This window comes from Scylla paramamosain, chromosome 27 (genome assembly GCF_035594125.1).
Source record: "Scylla paramamosain isolate STU-SP2022 chromosome 27, ASM3559412v1, whole genome shotgun sequence".
Classification (NCBI taxonomy): domain Eukaryota; kingdom Metazoa; phylum Arthropoda; class Malacostraca; order Decapoda; family Portunidae; genus Scylla; species Scylla paramamosain.
The window spans coordinates 10,756,809-10,776,495 of NC_087177.1; the positions used below are offsets into that span (position 1 = coordinate 10,756,809).

At 38.2% G+C, this 19,687-nt stretch overlaps 1 protein-coding gene and 1 long non-coding RNA gene across 11 annotated transcripts in view; one reads left to right on the top strand and one right to left on the bottom strand.

The window, feature by feature from the left end:
- Nucleotides 1-19,687, top strand: part of LOC135114197 (uncharacterized) — a 226,004-nt gene that overhangs the window by 166,090 nt on the left and 40,227 nt on the right. The gene's annotated exons all lie outside the window — the stretch shown is intronic.
- The window catches only part of LOC135114196 (calmodulin-binding transcription activator 1-like), a 182,597-nt gene continuing 171,777 nt past the window's right edge, over nucleotides 8,868-19,687 (bottom strand). For 6 of the 9 annotated variants that reach the window (XM_064029939.1, XM_064029936.1, XM_064029937.1 and 3 more), the window contains 2 exons: nucleotides 14,179-14,411; nucleotides 8,868-12,757 (listed from right to left, as the gene is read on the bottom strand). In XM_064029939.1, coding sequence (XP_063886009.1) covers nucleotides 12,573-12,757; nucleotides 14,179-14,411 — 418 coding nt within the window. In that variant the 3' untranslated portion in view covers nucleotides 8,868-12,572. Of the gene's footprint in view, nucleotides 12,758-14,178; nucleotides 14,419-15,207; nucleotides 15,239-19,687 lie in introns of those variants that run through there. The other 3 variants (XM_064029943.1, XM_064029945.1, XM_064029942.1) reach the window with 2 other exon arrangements.

The window sequence follows — 19,687 nt, forward strand, 5'->3', positions numbered from 1 at the left end:
GGAGGAGGAGAAGGAGGAGGAAGAGCCGAAGGACGCACCATGACTCGTAACCCAAGGGATGGTCACCTGATGCAAGTGTTTTCCTTACGTCATGAACACCCGACCATGCACTTCACATTTCTTTAGGCAGGCTTGGAGGCAATGCAGTAGTAGCCACAATGCTATGACTGACACTAAGCGTCTCTCTCTCTTTTTAGCAGGAATATCTCATCGATTTTCTACGTTGGATGTATATTTATGATTTTGTACGGGGTTTAAGAGGATACACGTGATTAACTGCATTATGAAAAAAAAAGTAGTTTTTTTTTTATGATTACTATTTGTTTTCTTAATGATGTACTGTACTGATGGTCAATAAACTGTTTGTCCATCTATCTATCTATCTACGTATCTGTCTATGAGGGATTAAAGTGAATTAAAAACGAACTCTATATGCAGTCGAAGTACACACCAACAGCAACAGAAGGTGGTAAACATACATATTAAAACAAGCCAGGAAATATACTTGCACCAGATTTGCGTGAAAAAACTCCCCTCAGTATTCAGTCTGAGCGCAAACCACTAGTAGTAAGTCGCTGAACATACGAGTACACATTACACACGTTAGTGAATAATGAATGCGCGCAGTCCCGGCCAGACCAAGTGTTGGGACGGCGAGAAGCAGGGCGCGAGATGAATGGCCGTAACCTGACTTCAAGATGCCGCCCAGTTTTTACATCCCTTTAACGCCCCGAAGACACGCTTACCTCTCTTGTATCCAGCTAATTAAAGGGTTATTCGTATGTAAAGGTAGGCGCTCTTTAGCTAATCTCTTTTTTTAGGAATGTTTAGTGAGGGGTTGCTTCACCATTATACCTCCAGATAATGGGAGGAATGGGAAGGGGGAAGGAGTGAGTGTAGTGAAATCCGAGCCGTCTGTCTGTATCTTTCCTACTTCCACTCACTTCCCCACCTGCTTCCCTTTTAATGTAGGGGTACTCACGTAAAAAAAAAAAAAGAAAGGACTTCTGGCTATGTAGCAGTTTCATGTAGCAGATTAAGACGGTAATTGCATTTATCTTAAGGTTTAGTCGAGGCAGAGGTGACTTAATTGAACTAATCGTCCAGTCGTGCCTCTTATACTTTCAGATTTAGTAGCTCATTACCATTTTTTTCTTTTGCATAAGTGAATCCGTACTTTTGTTTTTTTTTTTGTATTTTTCTTTTATCTTTTTGTGTTTGCTTTGCTATCTCAGGAATTTGACTACGTATATTTCGGTACATCTCTCGGAAGACTTGAAAGGTACTGGGCATGTAGGTACATCAGATTAAAAGCCACTCATTAAGCCAAGGCTGAAAAAAAAGTGTGTGTGTGTGTGTGTGTGTGTGTGTGTGTGTGTGTGGTGTGTGTGTGTGTGTGTGCATGCCTGCGTACGTTTAAAATTCGTAATGTATTTTAAAAAGAATAGTAAATTAAGCATGTGGAGCACCTTAATGGCTTGGACCTGTGGAGAGCGACGCAGAGGGTGACTCAGGCGGCGGGACACTTAATGCAGATGTGATGAGTCTGTGAGAATCCAAGTGTCGCCTTGTATTTGCATTTTAGTCACATCGAGGTATGAATATTTTAAGTTAAAAACATGGATGGGATAAAGACGAGACGGAGCGTTTGACATTGAGTGGGTGCAAGCAGAGAGCGAGGCGTGGGAACGTGCATGCAGGAGTCTGGCAGGCCCAAGGCAATGCTGGCCGCCCCTGCCACGTCTTCATCTGCTCGCCTTGGGGACCTAATCACTGGCGTTTACAGCCCCCGCCGGCCCTGAGCGGTGCTGGTAACCCCGAGCCGCCCTTGAAGAAGACCATGTCTCGTGCAGCTGCATATTGAGTCTAGGGCCTCAAAAGTAAAACGAGAACAGGATATCTCTCGCCTGCCATCAGAGTTAACCACACCTGAATGATGCCTGCGCCGCCAGTAGTCCTCTCTTCTCCCTCTCCATCAAGGGTCGTAATTGGCGGCGTAATTCAAGCAAAAAATATTCCTCAAAGCAATATAATGACAGGCTGCACTGCCCTTCATTGCGAATAAATTACTACTATCATCCCACGCTGATCGGATTCGACTTTATATAGTTTCATTTTTTTTTCCTTGATGCATCTGGTGTTGCTGCTCTCCTCCAGGACGCCTTCCTTACCTCCATTTTGTTGCAGGGGAGAAAATTCCATTAGCAATCTCCTGTAGGCCAGATCAAGGAGATAAGTCTAAGATGTACCGTCCTTAATTCTAGCTAAGCGTCTGTGGCCGCGGCTACGGTGCTAGTGGAGATTGTCGCACGGAACCCAATAAACTGCTGATCTTCACTTGCAATCGGACGGACCACAATAAAGAGTTCACCCTCATTTGCTAATTTCTCGATAAACGGACATCAGGAGAAGCAAAGGGAAGGTTGCTGAGGTTGTTCAGTTGTCTCAGTTGGTTGTGTCTCCCGATGAAATTCTGTTATTTATCTGTTTATCTATCGTAGGTAAAAATAATAAAACAATGAACGTAGCGCTCTCTCTCTCCTCTCTCTCCTCTCTCTCTCTCTCTCTCTCTCTCTCTCTCTCCCTCTCTCTCTCCTCTCTCTCTCTCTCTCTCCTCTCTCTCTCTCTCCTCTCTCTCTCCTCTCTCTCTCCAGTCTAGTCTATAAAAGGCAATGGAGAGAGAGAGAGAGTGAGTGAGTGAGTGAGTGAGTGAGTGAGTGAGTGAGTGAGTGAGTGAGTGAGTGTGTGTGTGTGTGTGTGTGTGTGTGTGTGTGTGTGTGTGTGTGTGTGTGTGTGTGTGTGTGTGTGTGTGTGTGTGTGTGTGTGTGTGTGTGTGTGTGTGTGTGTGTGTGTGTGTGTGTGTGTGTGTGTGTGTGTGTGTGTGTGTGTGTGTGTGTGTGTGCTTTTCATTACGTATTATCGACAGCTGTCATAATAACAGTAATGTATCGAGTACGTTCAAGTGCAGCTCGTATTCGCATCCTCGCCCGCAGCTTACATCGCCAGACAAGTGTAATTCCCTCTGCGTTACTCATATGTCGTCTCGTTGACTGGAGCGTCAATTGATTCTAATAATGGGCGGAAGTGTTAACCTTTTGCCCTTTTCCTCATAGCAGCGAAGGAACACGAGGGAAAGGAAGCCTCAACATGCTCGTGGTTTAGGTGACGCCCAACACGTGGTGAACCACAAAAACCATGAAACGTGCTTGAAATGATATGGAAAAAGATACACTATACTTAACAGCTGCTACTGCTGCACGAATCGACTAACGACAGACATATAAAGTTGACTGCCTTCATATCTGTAACATTTCAGTTCAATATATGTCTGTTTTAAAATTATATGGATGTCTGTCCGTGTACCTACGTGTCAGTCAATCTTACCCAAGAGGAAAGGGTGAATCAACTAACTACAGGCATGTCAACTTGACTACCTCCAAATTTGCGACATTTCACTGCGATATACATGTTAGTTTTGAAATTATATGCATGTCTGCCTACTTACGTACATGTCAGTCAAACGTAGCCAAGATGAAAGGGTGAGTATCGCTCGCTGCCAGTCTCTCATAGCTGCCTCTGGTAATATCATCTAATAGCCGCGCTGCACACTATCTAGTTATCAATCCACGCGGTTTAGTCATTAATGAACACGTAGAATGACACAAATAGAAGATGAAGGTGGCATTTTGATCACCATGTATCCGGGAAGAGGGCGTGGGAGCAGTAACACGCTACATATTCCAAAGGCCAAAGCTAAGGAGGCGAGCAGCGTAGCAAAGTGTTTTACCACGTGCAGCTTGTGTCCCTCCAAACCCTATAGTCCTGCTTCATTATGTCAGTCAGAGCGGGGAAGGTGTGCGTTGGAAGGATACATAAGGAGCAGGTGTGACTTGTTGACAATAGATACAAACAGAAGAGAATAAAATTACTTGAGTAGTAGAGACCAGCAACAAATGAGACGATGAAATGGAGTGGAAAATGTTTTAAAGTTTGTTACTAGCTAATATTTTTTATCATTATATATTTGAGATTTCATTGTAATTGGATGATGGAAAGTCAGTAAGGTTAAGGATGAACAGGTCTATGATCATACTTTGTGTCAGTTTGGTAACATTTAACGCAGTTGGTGAGGCAAAAAAGGGCTGGCAGAGCAGCGTGGGTGACACGACATAGCAACACTTGGAGGATTACGCAAGCCTTTGTACAAAAGAAGTTCCTCCAAAGACGCACGTATGCAGACACGTTTTGCTGCAACTGTGGCAGATGCTTAGGCGGTTCGGGGAGTACGGCAGCTGCGGCTGTGTTTAATCTCAAGAACAAAGAAGCAGACCAAGATATGAAACTAGAGAAAGCCTCCACCGCAAAACAGGAGGATGAAACCAGCTGCTGCTGTAGTGAAGGCCTCGCCCCACGTGATGGTCATCGCCTGATGCAGTGAAGCGTGAGGTCAACTGAATGCAGATTGTCTGGCCTCTTCAAGAACTGCGCTTTTGATGATCATTAATTTTGCTTGTCCCCGGGAAAAGCCTCCTTGAACACCAGAGAAAAAGCATCGCCAGTAACTGTTGCAGTATCCCGGAGGACACGTTTCACATCAAAGAGCCAAGATAAAAAGTGGTTAACTGTTACACTGATTAGAAAGGAGCCTGCTGCTGGATCTTGCTTGGGGCGCGACGGCTACGCAAAGACACGGCAGGAAAATCTGCAATGAAAAGACCCTCGTCCTTTGTGCCAGGAAGAAATACACGGGCGCGGGAAAAGGGGGATGAGAGATGAGCAACTTAATTCACCATCTTAAGAGCTATTACGCAAGAGATAGTACTAATCAAGTGTTTTAAATAATGGGCTGCGTACCTGGTTGAGGGCCGTACTGAAAGGTTTTGTGTGTGTGTGTGTGTGTGTGTGTGTGTGTGTGTGTCTTATGTAGGAGGGATACTGGCCAAGGGCAACAAAAATCCAATAAAAAAAGAACTGTGTGTGTGTGTGTGTGTGTGTGTGTGTGTGTGTGTGTGTGTGTGTGTGTGTGTGTGTGTGTGTGTGTGTGTGTGTGTTAATTTCAACAATTGTACCCTTTCCCTCTAGTAATGGTTCTTTGTCACTAAGGTCACGTTGTTTGATAATAATACAAATCGTAAGAGAGAGAGAGAGAGAGAGAGAGAGAGAGAGAGAGAGAGAGAGAGAGAGAGAGAGAGAGAGAGAGAGAGAGAGAGAGATCACTGCCACAAGCAAGGTTTAATAAGGTCTGGCCACAATAAGCATCATCTCTGGTCGCGCCGGTAAACGGATCAGGACGCGGGAGAGAGAGAGAGAGAGAGAGAGAGAGAGAGAGAGAGAGAGAGAGAGAGAGAGAGAGAGAGAGAGAGAGAGAGAGAGAGAGAGAGAGAGAGAGAGAGAGAAAAAAAAAAGAAAGAAAAGAAAAGAAAAAAGTAAAAGGTGTGGTCAAATTTTATTTATGTTCTCCTTCCACCTGCCCTTGGGATAACCCCGTTTACCATTGGTGTTGTTATTGTGTATTCTGTCTGTGTTTGTTTGTCTGTCTGTCTATTTATCTGTCTCTGTCTGTCTGTCTGTCTGCCTGTCTGTCTCTGTCTGTTTGTCTGTCTGTCTGTCTGTCTGTCTGTCTGTCTGTCTGTCTGTCTATCTATCTATCTATCTATCTATCTATATAGCAATACTCTGTCTGGCTGTCTGTCTGTTTATTTATTCATCTATTTATCTATCCATAGATGTAGCTATATCCTGTTTGTATGTGTGTTTGTCTATCTATCTAGCTATATATCTATTTATTTATTTATCTTTATCTATGTATCTCTCTCTCTCTCTCTCTCTCTCTCTCTCTCTCTCTCTCTCTCTCTCTCTCTCTCTCTCTCTCTCTCTCTCTCTCTCTCTCTCTCTCTCTCTCTCTCTCTCTCTCTCTCTCTCTCTCTCTCTCTCTCTCTCTCTCTCTCTCTCTCTCTCTCTCTCTCTCTCTCTCTCTCTCTCTCTCTCTCTCTCTCTCTCTCTCTCTCTCTCTCTCTCTCTCTCTCTCTCTCTCTCTCTCTCTCTCTCTCTCTCTCTCTCTCTCTCTCTCTCTCTCTCTCTCTCTCTCTCTCTCTCTCTCTCTCTCTCTCTCTCTCTCTCTCTCTCTCTCTCTCTCTCTCTCTCTCTCTCTCTCTCTCAGCGCGAGCCTCCACGCAACAATCTCATCAGCAGCGCATTCAAGATCAAGGCCGAATATTACTTGTCACTTGGGAGATACGTGATCAGGTTACAGAAACAGATGCATAGATAAATAGCCAGGGAAATTGAAGATAAGTGTATAAGTAAATAGATGAATACATTAATAGATAGTGAAGAAGAGGAGTTCCCCACGCGGCTCCATCCCGTAAAAGGAAAGGGTTAAGGATGTTTGTGTGCTTGTTTTATTCATTCGTGATTGATTTACTGTTGACTGGATGCGTGTGACGTCCACAAGTCGTTGGTAAAAGTAAAGTCTTGGATCTGTAGTCTTAGTTGCTTTGTTCGATCTCTTGGGGACTCTTTTCAAAGGCCATGAAAAATAATACAAATAAATAAATAAATAAATAGTAATAATAATAATAATAATAATAATAATAATAATAATAATAATAATAATAATAAAAGTAAGAATAAGAATAAATAAATAAACAAATAAATGAACAAAAATAAATTGATGAATAAAATAAGATGAAATAAGTAAATGAAATAAATAAACAATCAATAAATAAATAAATAAGTGAATAAATAAATAAATAATGATGGCTAATTTTCCCCCATCGATGAAGCAGAATCCATGTGAGACTCTACCTTGAAACATAAGAATAGAATTGAAAGCATCAGCAACTTCCATTACAGCCAGGTGAGGTTAGTGGAGGTAAGGCGCCGAAACATTTAGGAACATAATCATTTATAAGCACGCACCTGATGCAAGTCTTCCATCTAAAGTTCGTTGGATAAGATTATGTTCGGAGATGCGTGTCAAATATATTAATTCTCGCTCATGTTGCTTTTTTTTCAGTTTTATTTGTTCATTTATTTATTTATTTATTTATTTTTTTTTTATTTCGCATTTAGCTAAGTAAGTTATATTAATCAGCTTCTTGAGAGAGAGAGAGAGAGAGAGAGAGAGAGAGAGAGAGAGAGAGAGAGAGAGAGAGAGAGAGAGAGAGAGAGAGAGAGAGAGAGAGAGAGAGAGAGAGAGAGAGAGAGAGAGAATGTGTGTGTGTGGGGGGGGGGGATGTTTATTGCAGCATATCAGTTTTGTGATGACTAATTACTTTCTGTATTCCATCCTGCTCATAATCCTGAGAGATCATATACTTTATAGTGACTAGTTTGTTCCTATACTCATTATGGGACTGTTAATTACTATAGTTACCCTTTACTTTTTTGTTGTTTTCTGTAGAGATCCAAATAGTATCTAATGTAAAGGAAAACTATAGAAAAATATATGTACTCCAACCTTGCAAGTGTTATTATAGTGGACACATTCCATTTAAGCTTGGAAAAGATTGGTGGTTTGGTTTCTTCCACCCGGCCATTCAATCACCTAGCATCTTCCATCTCCCACTCAGTCACCCAGAACCTTTTGAATCCATCCAGCATGTCCCATCTTCCACCACTCATCCACCCACCATCTTCCACCTTCCATCCAGCTAGCTTGTTCCAATTTCCACCTTCCACCCAGCCAACATGTTCCACCTTCCACCGCCCATCCAGCCAGCATGTTCCACCTTCTACCTTCCAGCCAGCATCCTGTACTGGAGAAATCCGTACTGATCACAGCACCAAATATAGACGTCACGTAGCTCTCAGGAACTCGATGCAGTAATGGAAAGACCGGTTTTTGTTTTGCCCACTTAACGTAATGAGCTTAAAATTGTATTATAATTGTTTACACATAACGTCGGCTGACAGGATACGCAGCATTAGTAGTTTCTCTCTCTCTCTCTCTCTCTCTCTCTCTCTCTCTCTCTCTCTCTCTCTCTCTCTCTCTCTCTCTCTCTCTCTCTACAGGAAAACAGTGCCAAAATTTATTATACACTATCTAAGAATACACATGACTTGAGACTTCTAAGACATAAAAATAAAACCAAGCCATGAGAGAGGAACGTTAGGGATGAAGGACCTTATCCTCAAAAAATAAATTAGTGTATTGTCTCATCTATTTACAGGCTGTAGTGGAAGTTATTTGGGCTTTCATGAGTGTTTCTTTATGATTTTTGTGATGGTTCAACAAGGATTCTGCACCATCAGTAGGATTAAACACATGATATGCAACCATTTGTCGCTGTGCCTTTGAAAATTTTATTCATGAAAGGTAAAATCTTTCCAATATTCAGGCCACACTCTGTTAGGACACTGATAGTTCTTCATGTCCTTAGTATTCAAGCCCCAGTGATCAGTGTAATTATCTCTGCATGAACCTTGCCTGCCCTGCTAATCATTCATTACTAACACTCCATGGAAATCCTCTTTATTTTCCTGTAAACTACAAAGTGGGTGTCATGGTGGTGTAGTTGATTTCTACATCCAGCTAATACTAATTTACCATTATCCCTTACTGATAATTCTTTTGGCCATTTCTCTCTCTCTCTCTCTCTCTCTCTCTCTCTGAACACTTCTTGTAGAGCAGACATGCCCTTGTTAATAATGTTTGATGATTTATTTCATAGCTCAGACTGAGGTCACCACTCCTTCATTCACACAACTATCTATTCATGGACAGAGAGAGGTACAGTGCAAAAGGAAATATGCCAGACTGCCTTGGCCTTGCTGTTTAATGTAACCCTCCAGTTCACATCCTCTCAGGCATGAACTGAGCTCACTCACTGCTACTCCATGGGTTATATACACAAAAATATGTATTTAAATTCTTTTAAAGTTTTATTTAATTACCAGTACAAGACTTTATGGAAACAAATTTACTTCAGAAACTAAGTAACTTGTCAGAAATGAGACCTACACCCAATAAGCTACAGATGAATATTCATTGTTCAACTCTGGCTACAGCTCAATCATTTAAGAAGTGAGCTTACTGAGCATACTGGTATGTAACAGTGAAGAGGTACACATTCTGCTGTTACATGGTTGAAGTACTTAATACATACTTTTATTAAGAATTAGAACATGCAGTGTCAGTGTTCTTATATATAATTTTTTTTTTTCATGAATTCTGAGAATTTCTTTTTAACTAATCATTCATTTACAACTATGCTGGTGGGCTGCATTTCACCTAGAAAAATAATCTGACACAGGCAAGTATTGGGTGAATTCAGAATCAGTATATATCACAGAACAAAACACAATACTGAATTTTAAAAAAAGCCTTGGATTATTGGTCACTTTTTAGAGACAGGGAAAGAGATGCAGGAATAGCAAATAAGAAAATTCTCTCAGAAGAATATCTTTTGCATGACTCACTACAGTCTTAATTGACTTAATAGAGAATAAAATTTATAACATGATCAACAGCTATATACAAGATGTGGATGTTTTAATTTTCTCTTTCTTCTTATGAGTAATATACAGCGCTGTATGTACAAGAACTTTCCTGATGCTTGGCTCTTAACGTCTCTCGAGAAGAGGTTCTGAGCACCTTCTGGCAAGGTATCAAAAGTCTGATGCGTGGCTCAGCACAAACCAAGAAGCAGTTGCTATAATTCTCTTGAAGTATATAAACTACCTATGTTTGAGGAAAAAAAATCTAATATTTATTTTCTGCTCCTTGGTCTGCATGAACACAATAGTATGTAGTAAATCTATTCTTATATTTTTATTTTCACTAAACTATAGATGATGAATAAAATACATTGCCTGAAAAATAGACTGCCAAGAGAGCATGGACTGGCTAATTACATACTTTTTTTAATCATCCTAGCATTACCATTCTGCCTTTAAAAAAAATACAGCTCCTCATCTTGTCAAGAATAGAATTTTAAGAACATTTGCTTTCCCACAGTTCTAATGCTAAATAAATACTGATAATTTCTCATACTGCAGAAGGAAGTTATTATTTTACTGGTGTTCATAATAATTATTTACCTAAGCACTCACGCATAGTAGAAGGGAGAGTAAACAGAAAATTATTGCTTTTATTTATAGAACACAATTTTACCTGGGTATTATTTTCTTTTGCATTTCTTAGCATTTTACAGGAAACCTAGCCAATAAGGGTTCATCAATTATTTGAACATCTTATATTTATACAGCTATTTGCTTGCATGTGCTTAGGGTGCAATTCTAGACATGTTTGGGATTTCCAATTGAAAGTGTACCAAAATACATACTAATATCTATTTATAGGTATCTACCTACCTTCTGCTTCTGCATCACTATAAAATTCCTATATATGCATGAATACAAATTCCATTAATTACAGAAAATATGGTAGTTGCTATTGGATGTCTGGTATATAATACTTTTTGGACTTTGAGACTTTTTGTTGGCAGTAATTTATAAACTTACCCTTATATTTATTATCTCATATACAATGTAATTCATTATATTATTGTGCCACTCTGCCAAGCATAGAATCTCCAGAGAGGGAAAAATTTAAAAATAAACAGCTCATCATGAGGATGGGGTCAAACATCATGCAAAACACTCTCAGGAGTAAATATTATCTACATTGTATCGGAGATTAATCAAGAATGAGAGCATCTCTAGGCTCAAAGAGTAAATTAGGTAAAGAAAATAAGCTTATACTTTGAACCTAGAGATGCTGACTCTAAAAGCTGGGATATTTCTAAATTATCGCTATAATAAACTATTATATGTGGGCCTAAGCCTGGTCTCGCGTCCAGCAATGTACTTGGCCCATTATATGTACCTCTGTTCTCCAGCAAGAAAAATAGATATTTAGAAAGGGAAGATTGAATCAAGCATTGCAGAATGATAAGAACTTCCCTTCTCTATGTTCGATAAAAAGCAAGATGCCTATCTAATATCCATCTAGTAGAAAATGGTAGGTAGGTCACTAGTTGATGGCTTTTAGGGACTAGATATAATGTCTTGGTAAGCCATGAACTATAACAAACCAGGACACTGTGGTGCTGGGAGGACCTGCCTCAACTGTGAACCACAACACACTGCACATATGGTGCCAGAGGGTGGCCCCTCCACCACCCTGGACTGTTTTGTACCGTAGCATTAACAGTATCATGTCTCTTCTCTCTCAGCCTTGCTCAGTAGTGTGCATGGAAGGTCACACTCACTGACACCCCTGAATGGCTGAAGTAATATCAGGTAACTAAATTTTCCTATTATCTCTCTCTCTCTCTCTCTCTCTCTCTCTCTCTCTCTCTCTCTCTCTCTCTCTCTCTCTCTCTCTCTCTCTCTCTCTCTCTCTCTCTCTCTCTCTCACACACGCACACACACACACACACACACCTGTGTATCATAACGTCTCATGTACATCCTACAGAACTTGCTCACTGAAAGCACAATAGCTCAAGCTATTATCTTTTTTTTTTTTCTAAGCATATAAGAAATTCATGTCAAAATATAAGGGAAAGACCTTCTATCTATTCTGATGACACTGAATATCAAGTATATCAATTTTAAAAATAGTTACCATCTGACAACTGTAATTATATATAAACACTTTAAATACATATTCTCAAACAAATATTAAGGCCAAAGGAATATTATGGAAGAACTTATCTTCAATAACATTATGCATCATTATTGCCATATAAGCCTTCCAGTTTTATGCACTAGTCTTGCTATCTTGAAGCATGGGAATAATTTGTACAATGCTTGAAAATAGTGAAGATTAAAATAATTCTCTACTGTCTTTCATAGCATCCCCCACACCAGCCCTAACAAGTAATTGATGCGAATCACAAAGCCCTTCTGGATGTTCGCATGCAGTCTTACGAGCTCACTCACTTAACTTATCAAAGCGTGATGAGCTCAGATGTCACACAACACCTACAGTTTGTGATTGGCATTGCTTAATTATCACACAAAATCTTCCCTAATCCAGCTCTGGCTTATCAAATGTTCAACAGAGGAACAATTGTTTATAACAACTATTGTATGAATATACATGATACAGAGTGCACAACTGTTAAAGTGGACAATAATGAGAAAGTTGGATACTTTATTCATGCCACCTTAACAGGAATACTTTTCAAATGAGGTAGACAATCAAAATCAACAATACAGTATATGTAATCTGTTATGACAAAAATAACTAAGCCTCATATTATGCCTTCATGTCTCTTATTATAATCTTTGGGGGCAAACGCAATCATGTCTATTTCCTTTTCCAATCAAATTAATCATAGGCAGTGTTGGTAGCTCTAGATGAGTTTGTTCTAAATGCTGACAAATTATTGATCGCTTTCTGCTAAAATTAGCCATAAAACTATGCACAAAAAAAATAAGATGCAATAAAACTATGTAGCTCTCAATTGGATAGGCAAATTACAATGCAAATTATGCTTTTTAATGCTGAAGGTCAGTAGAGCTGGAGCACACAGTGGCAGAGTTTGTTATCCTGGCATTGTTGATCTCAATGCACAGTCCTTGCAGCTGTGGCTGCCAGTTAATTCTCTATTTGCACATCACAGAGCCCTAGGAAGTTCTGTCCACTGTACTGGTGAATCACTACAGTAACGCAATATTCTTGTCAACTCTCGCCTACAGGTAATGGTTGAGCACAGGCGCTTTTGCATTAACTTGCCTTTGTCCATCTGTACTTGACAATTCTTCCATCTGATGGCTTCAATGGCAGCCCTGATGGTCATTTCTGTAAAGTAAGTATAAGTAAATCAACCATCATAGATGACATATCAATAACTAATACATGTAAAGGTTGGTGATGAAAAAACATGTTAAGCAAAATATCCACAACAGCCAACCAAAAAAAAATACCATTTGCACCTTTTACATTTTACATAAAACTTTATGTTTATTTCATTCTATTTCATTCTATGTATCCATCCAGTCTAACTTTACAAGGTTGTGTTTATTTTACTCTGATAAAATAATCAATTTAACTAACATGATTCTCTTCTTTGTAATTCCATCATAGGTCAAACATGACAAGTTTTCATCTCACTCTAAACTACAGTTTCAGTGAGGAAAAGAAGATAAGGTTTAGAAGAGGAGAGGTGGTGTTCTACAGATTGAGAATTAGATCTTAGACTGCGAATGTTGCAGAAGTTAATGAAGAAAAAGTTGAGGGGGTCGTCGATAGAAAGGCAGTCCGACCTGGGGACATTTATGGTCCCCTCCCCAGATGGGGACTCCAAGGCTGGTGTAGGAGTCGCCATAATAATTTTGAAATTTTTGAGTGAAGGGTGTGTGTGTTATTAGGTGCTTGTAGTTTTGTGTGTGGAGGAAGAGAGTTGTCTTTAGAGGGCAGGCTGTGACTGCCCCCTTGTGTTGTGAGACACAAAGGGAAACGTTCAGTGAGGTCACAGCTGGGTTTAATGATAAGTTCACAGCACCCCCTGAACAGTGTTTTAGACCTCACTGGGAGTAATTATCGTTTCAGCAGGTGTCTACTACCTGAAAACATCTACAGTACCTCCTCGATTACTTTCAGTATACTTATAGTTACATATTTTAGCCCCATATAAACATGTGTATACTGAAAACAGTGTACACCCTCAGTTACTAAAGGATATAGATTGTTTTCAGCATCTTGTAGTCACATGAATTATCATATAGGGACTGAAATATGCAATATGGAAGCAGCACAGTGGGTTAAGGTGAGGTATCTAATGGATAAGTTTCAAGTAACACATGGATGGAGTTAGAAATGTGTGTGTGGAAAAAGGTTAGTGCTGGAGGAGAGTTAATTCACTGATCTTTTAGAACTAGACTAATCCTCCTGTGGTACCCACAATCCACATACTCACTCGAGAGCTTCATTTTTATCAATTAACATCTTGCCATTTTTCTTTCTTACTCCCTTTTCCTGATGTTGCCTTTCACATCCATATTTTAAAAATTATGTTTATATGCTAGCTAGTATAGTTATGATCTCAGTGCATTTTTCGATAACAAAAATAAGAATTTTTGGACAGAAGTTTTTAAACTTAACATTAAAATAGTAGTTACAAACACTGAGCACTCAAAGTAATACTTTCATGCATCATATAAAATATATGGTACAGAAATCTGTTTATTATAAATGAGAATACATTTTTGGGATCCACTTACTGGTCAGGTGCATGGGCTGTGCTCGAGAGTAAAGGGTCTGTGTCGCGGTGGGAGTGCTCCGATGAGGGGCCCGCCCGTGCTGGAGGGAGCTGGTGGAGAAGAGGTGGGAGGGGTTGCTGAATTGCGACCCCCCCCACCACTGCTCCCCCCACTGCTGGTCCCTGGCACCCCTGACCCACCACCTGGCACCCCTGGCCCACCTTCTCTCTTTCGGCCGCTTGCGCTCGCTCTCTCTGTAACCTGGAGTGCCAAGAGTTGGGTAATATGCAAACATTTTCAACAGTACATACTGCCATCTTCATCTCAATGGAATGGAATACATAAAGGTCAACATCAATGTTTTATGACTATACTCTAGCAACACTCTAGAGGTATAAACAATTACATGAATAAGATCACTGACATGGAGTAAATGTACTTTGATGAGGTTGTTAACAGGCACATTAATCTTGCAGTGCGAACATTAATTTAGTGCAATAATATCTAATAGCAATATTTTATACATTACTCTCACATAAAATTACATTTACAATTACATGTAGGAACACTTATTATAGCACTGTTACTCAAGGAAATGAGGAAAAGCTAATGTCATACATATGATAATGTGTACAGACTAAATAGGGAAAAGTTAAGGTGAAAAATTAGCATCAAACTAAAAAAAAAAAAAAAGTTAATGTAAAAAAATCTAACTTGTAAATTATACAGGGACAGTAGAGTTGCATTACACTACATGCCCCACAAACTGGACCACCATTCCTTTCTTCTTTGTATTTAAGAACTCTGTCACAAGAATAAAAACTATACTCATTGTTTTTGCTTTTCTACTCAGAATTACATTAGAATCAATTTATAAAGTTTTCTAGTTTGATTTTTAGAATAAAAGTTGCTTCAGATTAAGACTTGCCAAAACACTGGGCAGAAGATGGATTGGTGGTTTCCAAAAACACAACACAACACAACACAGCAAACACATAAAAATGTAAATAATACTTCCTGTGACTTTGAGCTTGACTCAGACCAACTCACCGTTTTTTCCGTTAGTAACTCCCATATGCTGCTACGGAAAAGAGACGAGAACAAGTAAATATAGATTGGACAGCGATTGTTGCACCACACCAGTACAACAACCACAGGACAACAGCACTATCAGGCATGCAATGAAATTCAAGTCTAAATTTACCGCTTCATCATCAACCAATATCATTAATCATTTCCTGTTTGGAGCTATTAATGTCTGCACAAATTTGTAATTACCAAATAATGAAAAAAAAATCTTAAATATTAACTCAGCTGTAAGGAAGCAGTAAACATGACTTTCAAAGCTTAGTAATTCTTGCATTATAGAAAGGCACAGTCATTTTTTTTTCTTAAATTCAAGCATTAAAAAAAAACATCAGTAAATAATGCTAAAATTTCAGGGAAATCTGGCAACTGTTGAAAGCAGTGAAACCTTTTTGCAAAGAATCACATATCATATTATGAAGCAAAGTATATGCGACATTGAGAATCTTCAAAATAAGAGAAAAGCAATTCCTTAGTTTATATAAATACTTGAATTTGTTTAAGAAAATACCTGCAAAATTTGATGACATGCATTATTTGAAAGCATAATGTTAGGTTAATGGTATTGCCTACAATACCTGTGCACTGACACATCAGTTTTAACAAAGGTTCAGTATCAGATTATTATTTGTATGTAAATGTCATGTATTGATTAAAAATGTTTAAAACTTTATAAGGTGTATTGTGGATTTTGCAAGTACATTATAAGAATTGAATTTTTTCCCATTAAGTAAAACAAATGATGAGTTTTCTCTATACTCATACTTAAACTTTCCATGACAAAATTCAGTACCTGTATTATTTTGCATTCCAAAACATCTATCATTATGGTAGCAACATTTTAGTTTTATGTTAATGTCATTTTGCATTTCTTTGCCAAAAGATGAAATGTTGACTTTATTAATTAATTAAACATGTTATGTCTAATTTGATAAGAAAATGGAATGATTCAGACTGCATGGTATTAATAGCAGTGTAGCTTGTCATGTTTTGCTCATGATCACATGATAATATTTAATTAAGTCTACTGCAAATCATTAGATTGGTTGCAAGCTGGCTACATCTAAGTTACACAAGTCAGACAGCTTGAAAGACTTCAGTCCAATATAATGTTTGTAAAGTACTCAACTGTCTGGATGGTACACATTATTTCTTCAGTGTCTCTCAAATAATGATGAAATGAAATGTTTGCTTTACTACACAAGTAGCTTACTAAATGCACCACATTATCAGAAATTCAAATGATGTTTATAAAATTTATTAAGCTTTACTTTATTATATGCCATTGCCTAAGTTCTTTTTATAACTCTGTAAGGAAGATTTAATAGATATAATGATGGAATGAAGCAGTATTTTTAATTCTGTTTTGAAAAAAAAAACTATATGAAGATTGTTTCTCTCTCCCCTATGAGGCTAAAATATGAAGGATTGGTTGGGATGAGTGTGTACGTATGCATGCTGATGCCATGGATTTGTGACTTCCTATTATTTTTAATCAATGTATACTTGGCTAATATGAACATGACAAAAGTCATATTTTTCTAAATATGGTGCTGCAGTTGATAACTATACTATGTAACTACAGTGAGTAAAATAATGAAGATGATGTACCACACTTATTATGAAATTTAACATTTTTACATATAAAAAAAGCTACTCCCCTCTGCAGGTGTCAGCCTGGTTGGTGTGTAGATTAAATTTTGTTGATGCACGTGAATGCTCAACTTGTCACACAGAATAAGAAATTTTAGGATAATTACTGTATTTAGTATTTTATAAACTGATGTCATGTATTATGTACAGTAGTACAGATAAGTACATCAGGCTGACATGCACATGAAGGGAGAATAGCAGAGAGGAAGCATACACACCAGCATGCAAGCACACACACACACACACACACACACACACACACACCCTAAAACTGAATTGAAATCCATCTTGGTTTCTAAGTAAAGGTGAGGAAAAGGAGATCAAATCCTCACTGACCACAGTTATTTGGGGGTCAAGTGTACAAGCATAACTGGATTTCTCCATGTTAACTTTGACACCAGAATGAATTTATCCTTGGTTCAAAACAGACCTATTGCATCTCCTGCAGATGTACCTCCCATAAAGACCATCATATTCATTCATAACTTTTCTACATTTAATCTTTCATACATAACTTTCCTTGCCCCACAGACATTCCTCATGCATCTGACATTCTCTGTATACCATTTACACATGAAAATTTATGATCTCCCAAGACTTAACCTTTCACATACAATCTAGCTATATACTCTTCACCTTACACTTATTTCCATCCTCTCTACAACCTAAACCATCATAATTCTCTTTGCTTTTCTTGATCAGCTAAACATATGCAACACCATTTCTTCTTTCCACTTTCTTATTTATCACTATTTGTATATGTTACTTCACACGTTTCTCAATCACCTCATCCCCATTACAATCCTCTTCTCTCATATTCCATGCATCAGTTCAATACATTGCAGTCATCATTACATCCCCATACAGCCTTCTTTGTGTGTTAATTCAAGCAATCTAAAGGTAAACTTCCTCCTGATGCCTAATGAGAACATGAAAATTGAGCAAGAGATGAAATGAGGATATATGAAAGCAATGGAGATAGCCACCCCTTAATATTTTCAATGATACTTTGATGTAGATGACCAAACAGACCTACAAGACCATTTTTTGTGAGTGATGATCTGTGTCACACTAAAGTCTTTGCAAAGTAGTAGCACCACAGACATGAACATATTACATCAGCAGTAAACACTGAGAACTCATAGTTGATTTCCTATCAAATGGTACATCTTCCAGAGGTATCATAAAAAAAATCCATGCATGGGAATGACACAGCATTTCTTATGAATATATCTAAGGATATTTTAAAAAGGGATGTTACACTCTGGAAATCTTGTTTTATCTGTGACAGAACTGACTTTAACACAAACATGCTTTAGATGGGGACTTCACCTAAAATACAACACAGATGATGAACTAGCCCCCTTGAAAATGTTGACATCTATCACACACTGCCTACTAATTTGCCTCAACTTCTTTTAAATAAATGTCTGTGATTTACTCTGAGACAACTATCTAACCTTTGCTTCCCTCCTTCCTCCATTACTACTGAATTTTGTGGTACTTAAGGGTATGGATTATACTTATAGGCAACTCCACTTGAAGCACTATTTCCATCCTGAAGTGCTTCCAGTACCTTGCTTGTCTACTTTGGTTCTGTGATAGTGATGGTTCTGTGATAGTGAATATCAATTGTTATATATATACAAACACATAAATGTCTATTTTCTTAGTTTTCTGTGGTCAAAATGATCCCAGTTCACATTTCTTAGCCATTTTCTTAGGCACTTGACTGCATACCTATAAAACCCTTTTACAGCTAAGCCATCAAGGATATATTACTCTTGATTACTGACTGACTGATCATTTGTAAGGAGTTGCCGTTTGTAAGTGGGTACCAGGTATCGAGGCATATCTATGGAAGTGCCCCTTTGAAAAACAATGTATAAAATTTGATTGGATGTAATGATAAGCAAATTCTGCCCAGTGTATTTTTAGGAGGGCAGCACTTCTGTTGTTCTGTGCCTTGACTTATGTCCTAAAACTATTTTCTGCAACATGAAAAGGGGCTACAATGTAAAAGGAGACAAAATCAACAGATCTCCATTGGGTCTGGGATTTGAGCCCAGAACATTCATGTGTGTCAAATACATCAACCAGTTGTTCTTAAATTTTCTCATGCAGCAGATCTTTAATTATGAGTCAATTCCTCTCTACTAATCTACCTACCTCTCAGGATTAAAGAGGTTTGTAAGCTAGAATATATTAAACTTGGAATCTAATCATTTATCACTGAGTCTCATTAGTTACGGTCTACAGGAATAATCATCCCAGTTTTGATGTGTGCCAAAAGCCAAAAAGATTCAATGCTGTAAAAACAGGAATGTAGGTTCTAGCTACAGATGCTTTGGTCTGATGAACACCTTGGGACGTTCCACAAACCACACTTTTAAGAAACACTGCTTTACACCACCACATCAAATATTTCTTTCACTTCAGTCATTTATCTTATATTGTTATTGTTGTGAATAAACAATTCTCAATCGATTCTTGTTAAACTGGTACTTTTCTATTTACTAACTATATGTCATGATTATTTATTTATAACAGATAGCCTAGTCTTAATTGCTCTATATATATATATATATATATATATATATATATATATATATATATATATATATATATATATATATATATATATATATATATATATATATAGACACACACACACACACACACACACACAAGTAATTGAACATTTGCATGTAATACTGCAAAGTGTTTGATAATTCTCAAAATTTCATGGCACAAAACTTCATTTCACACTAAATACCCAGATTTTTAGCAA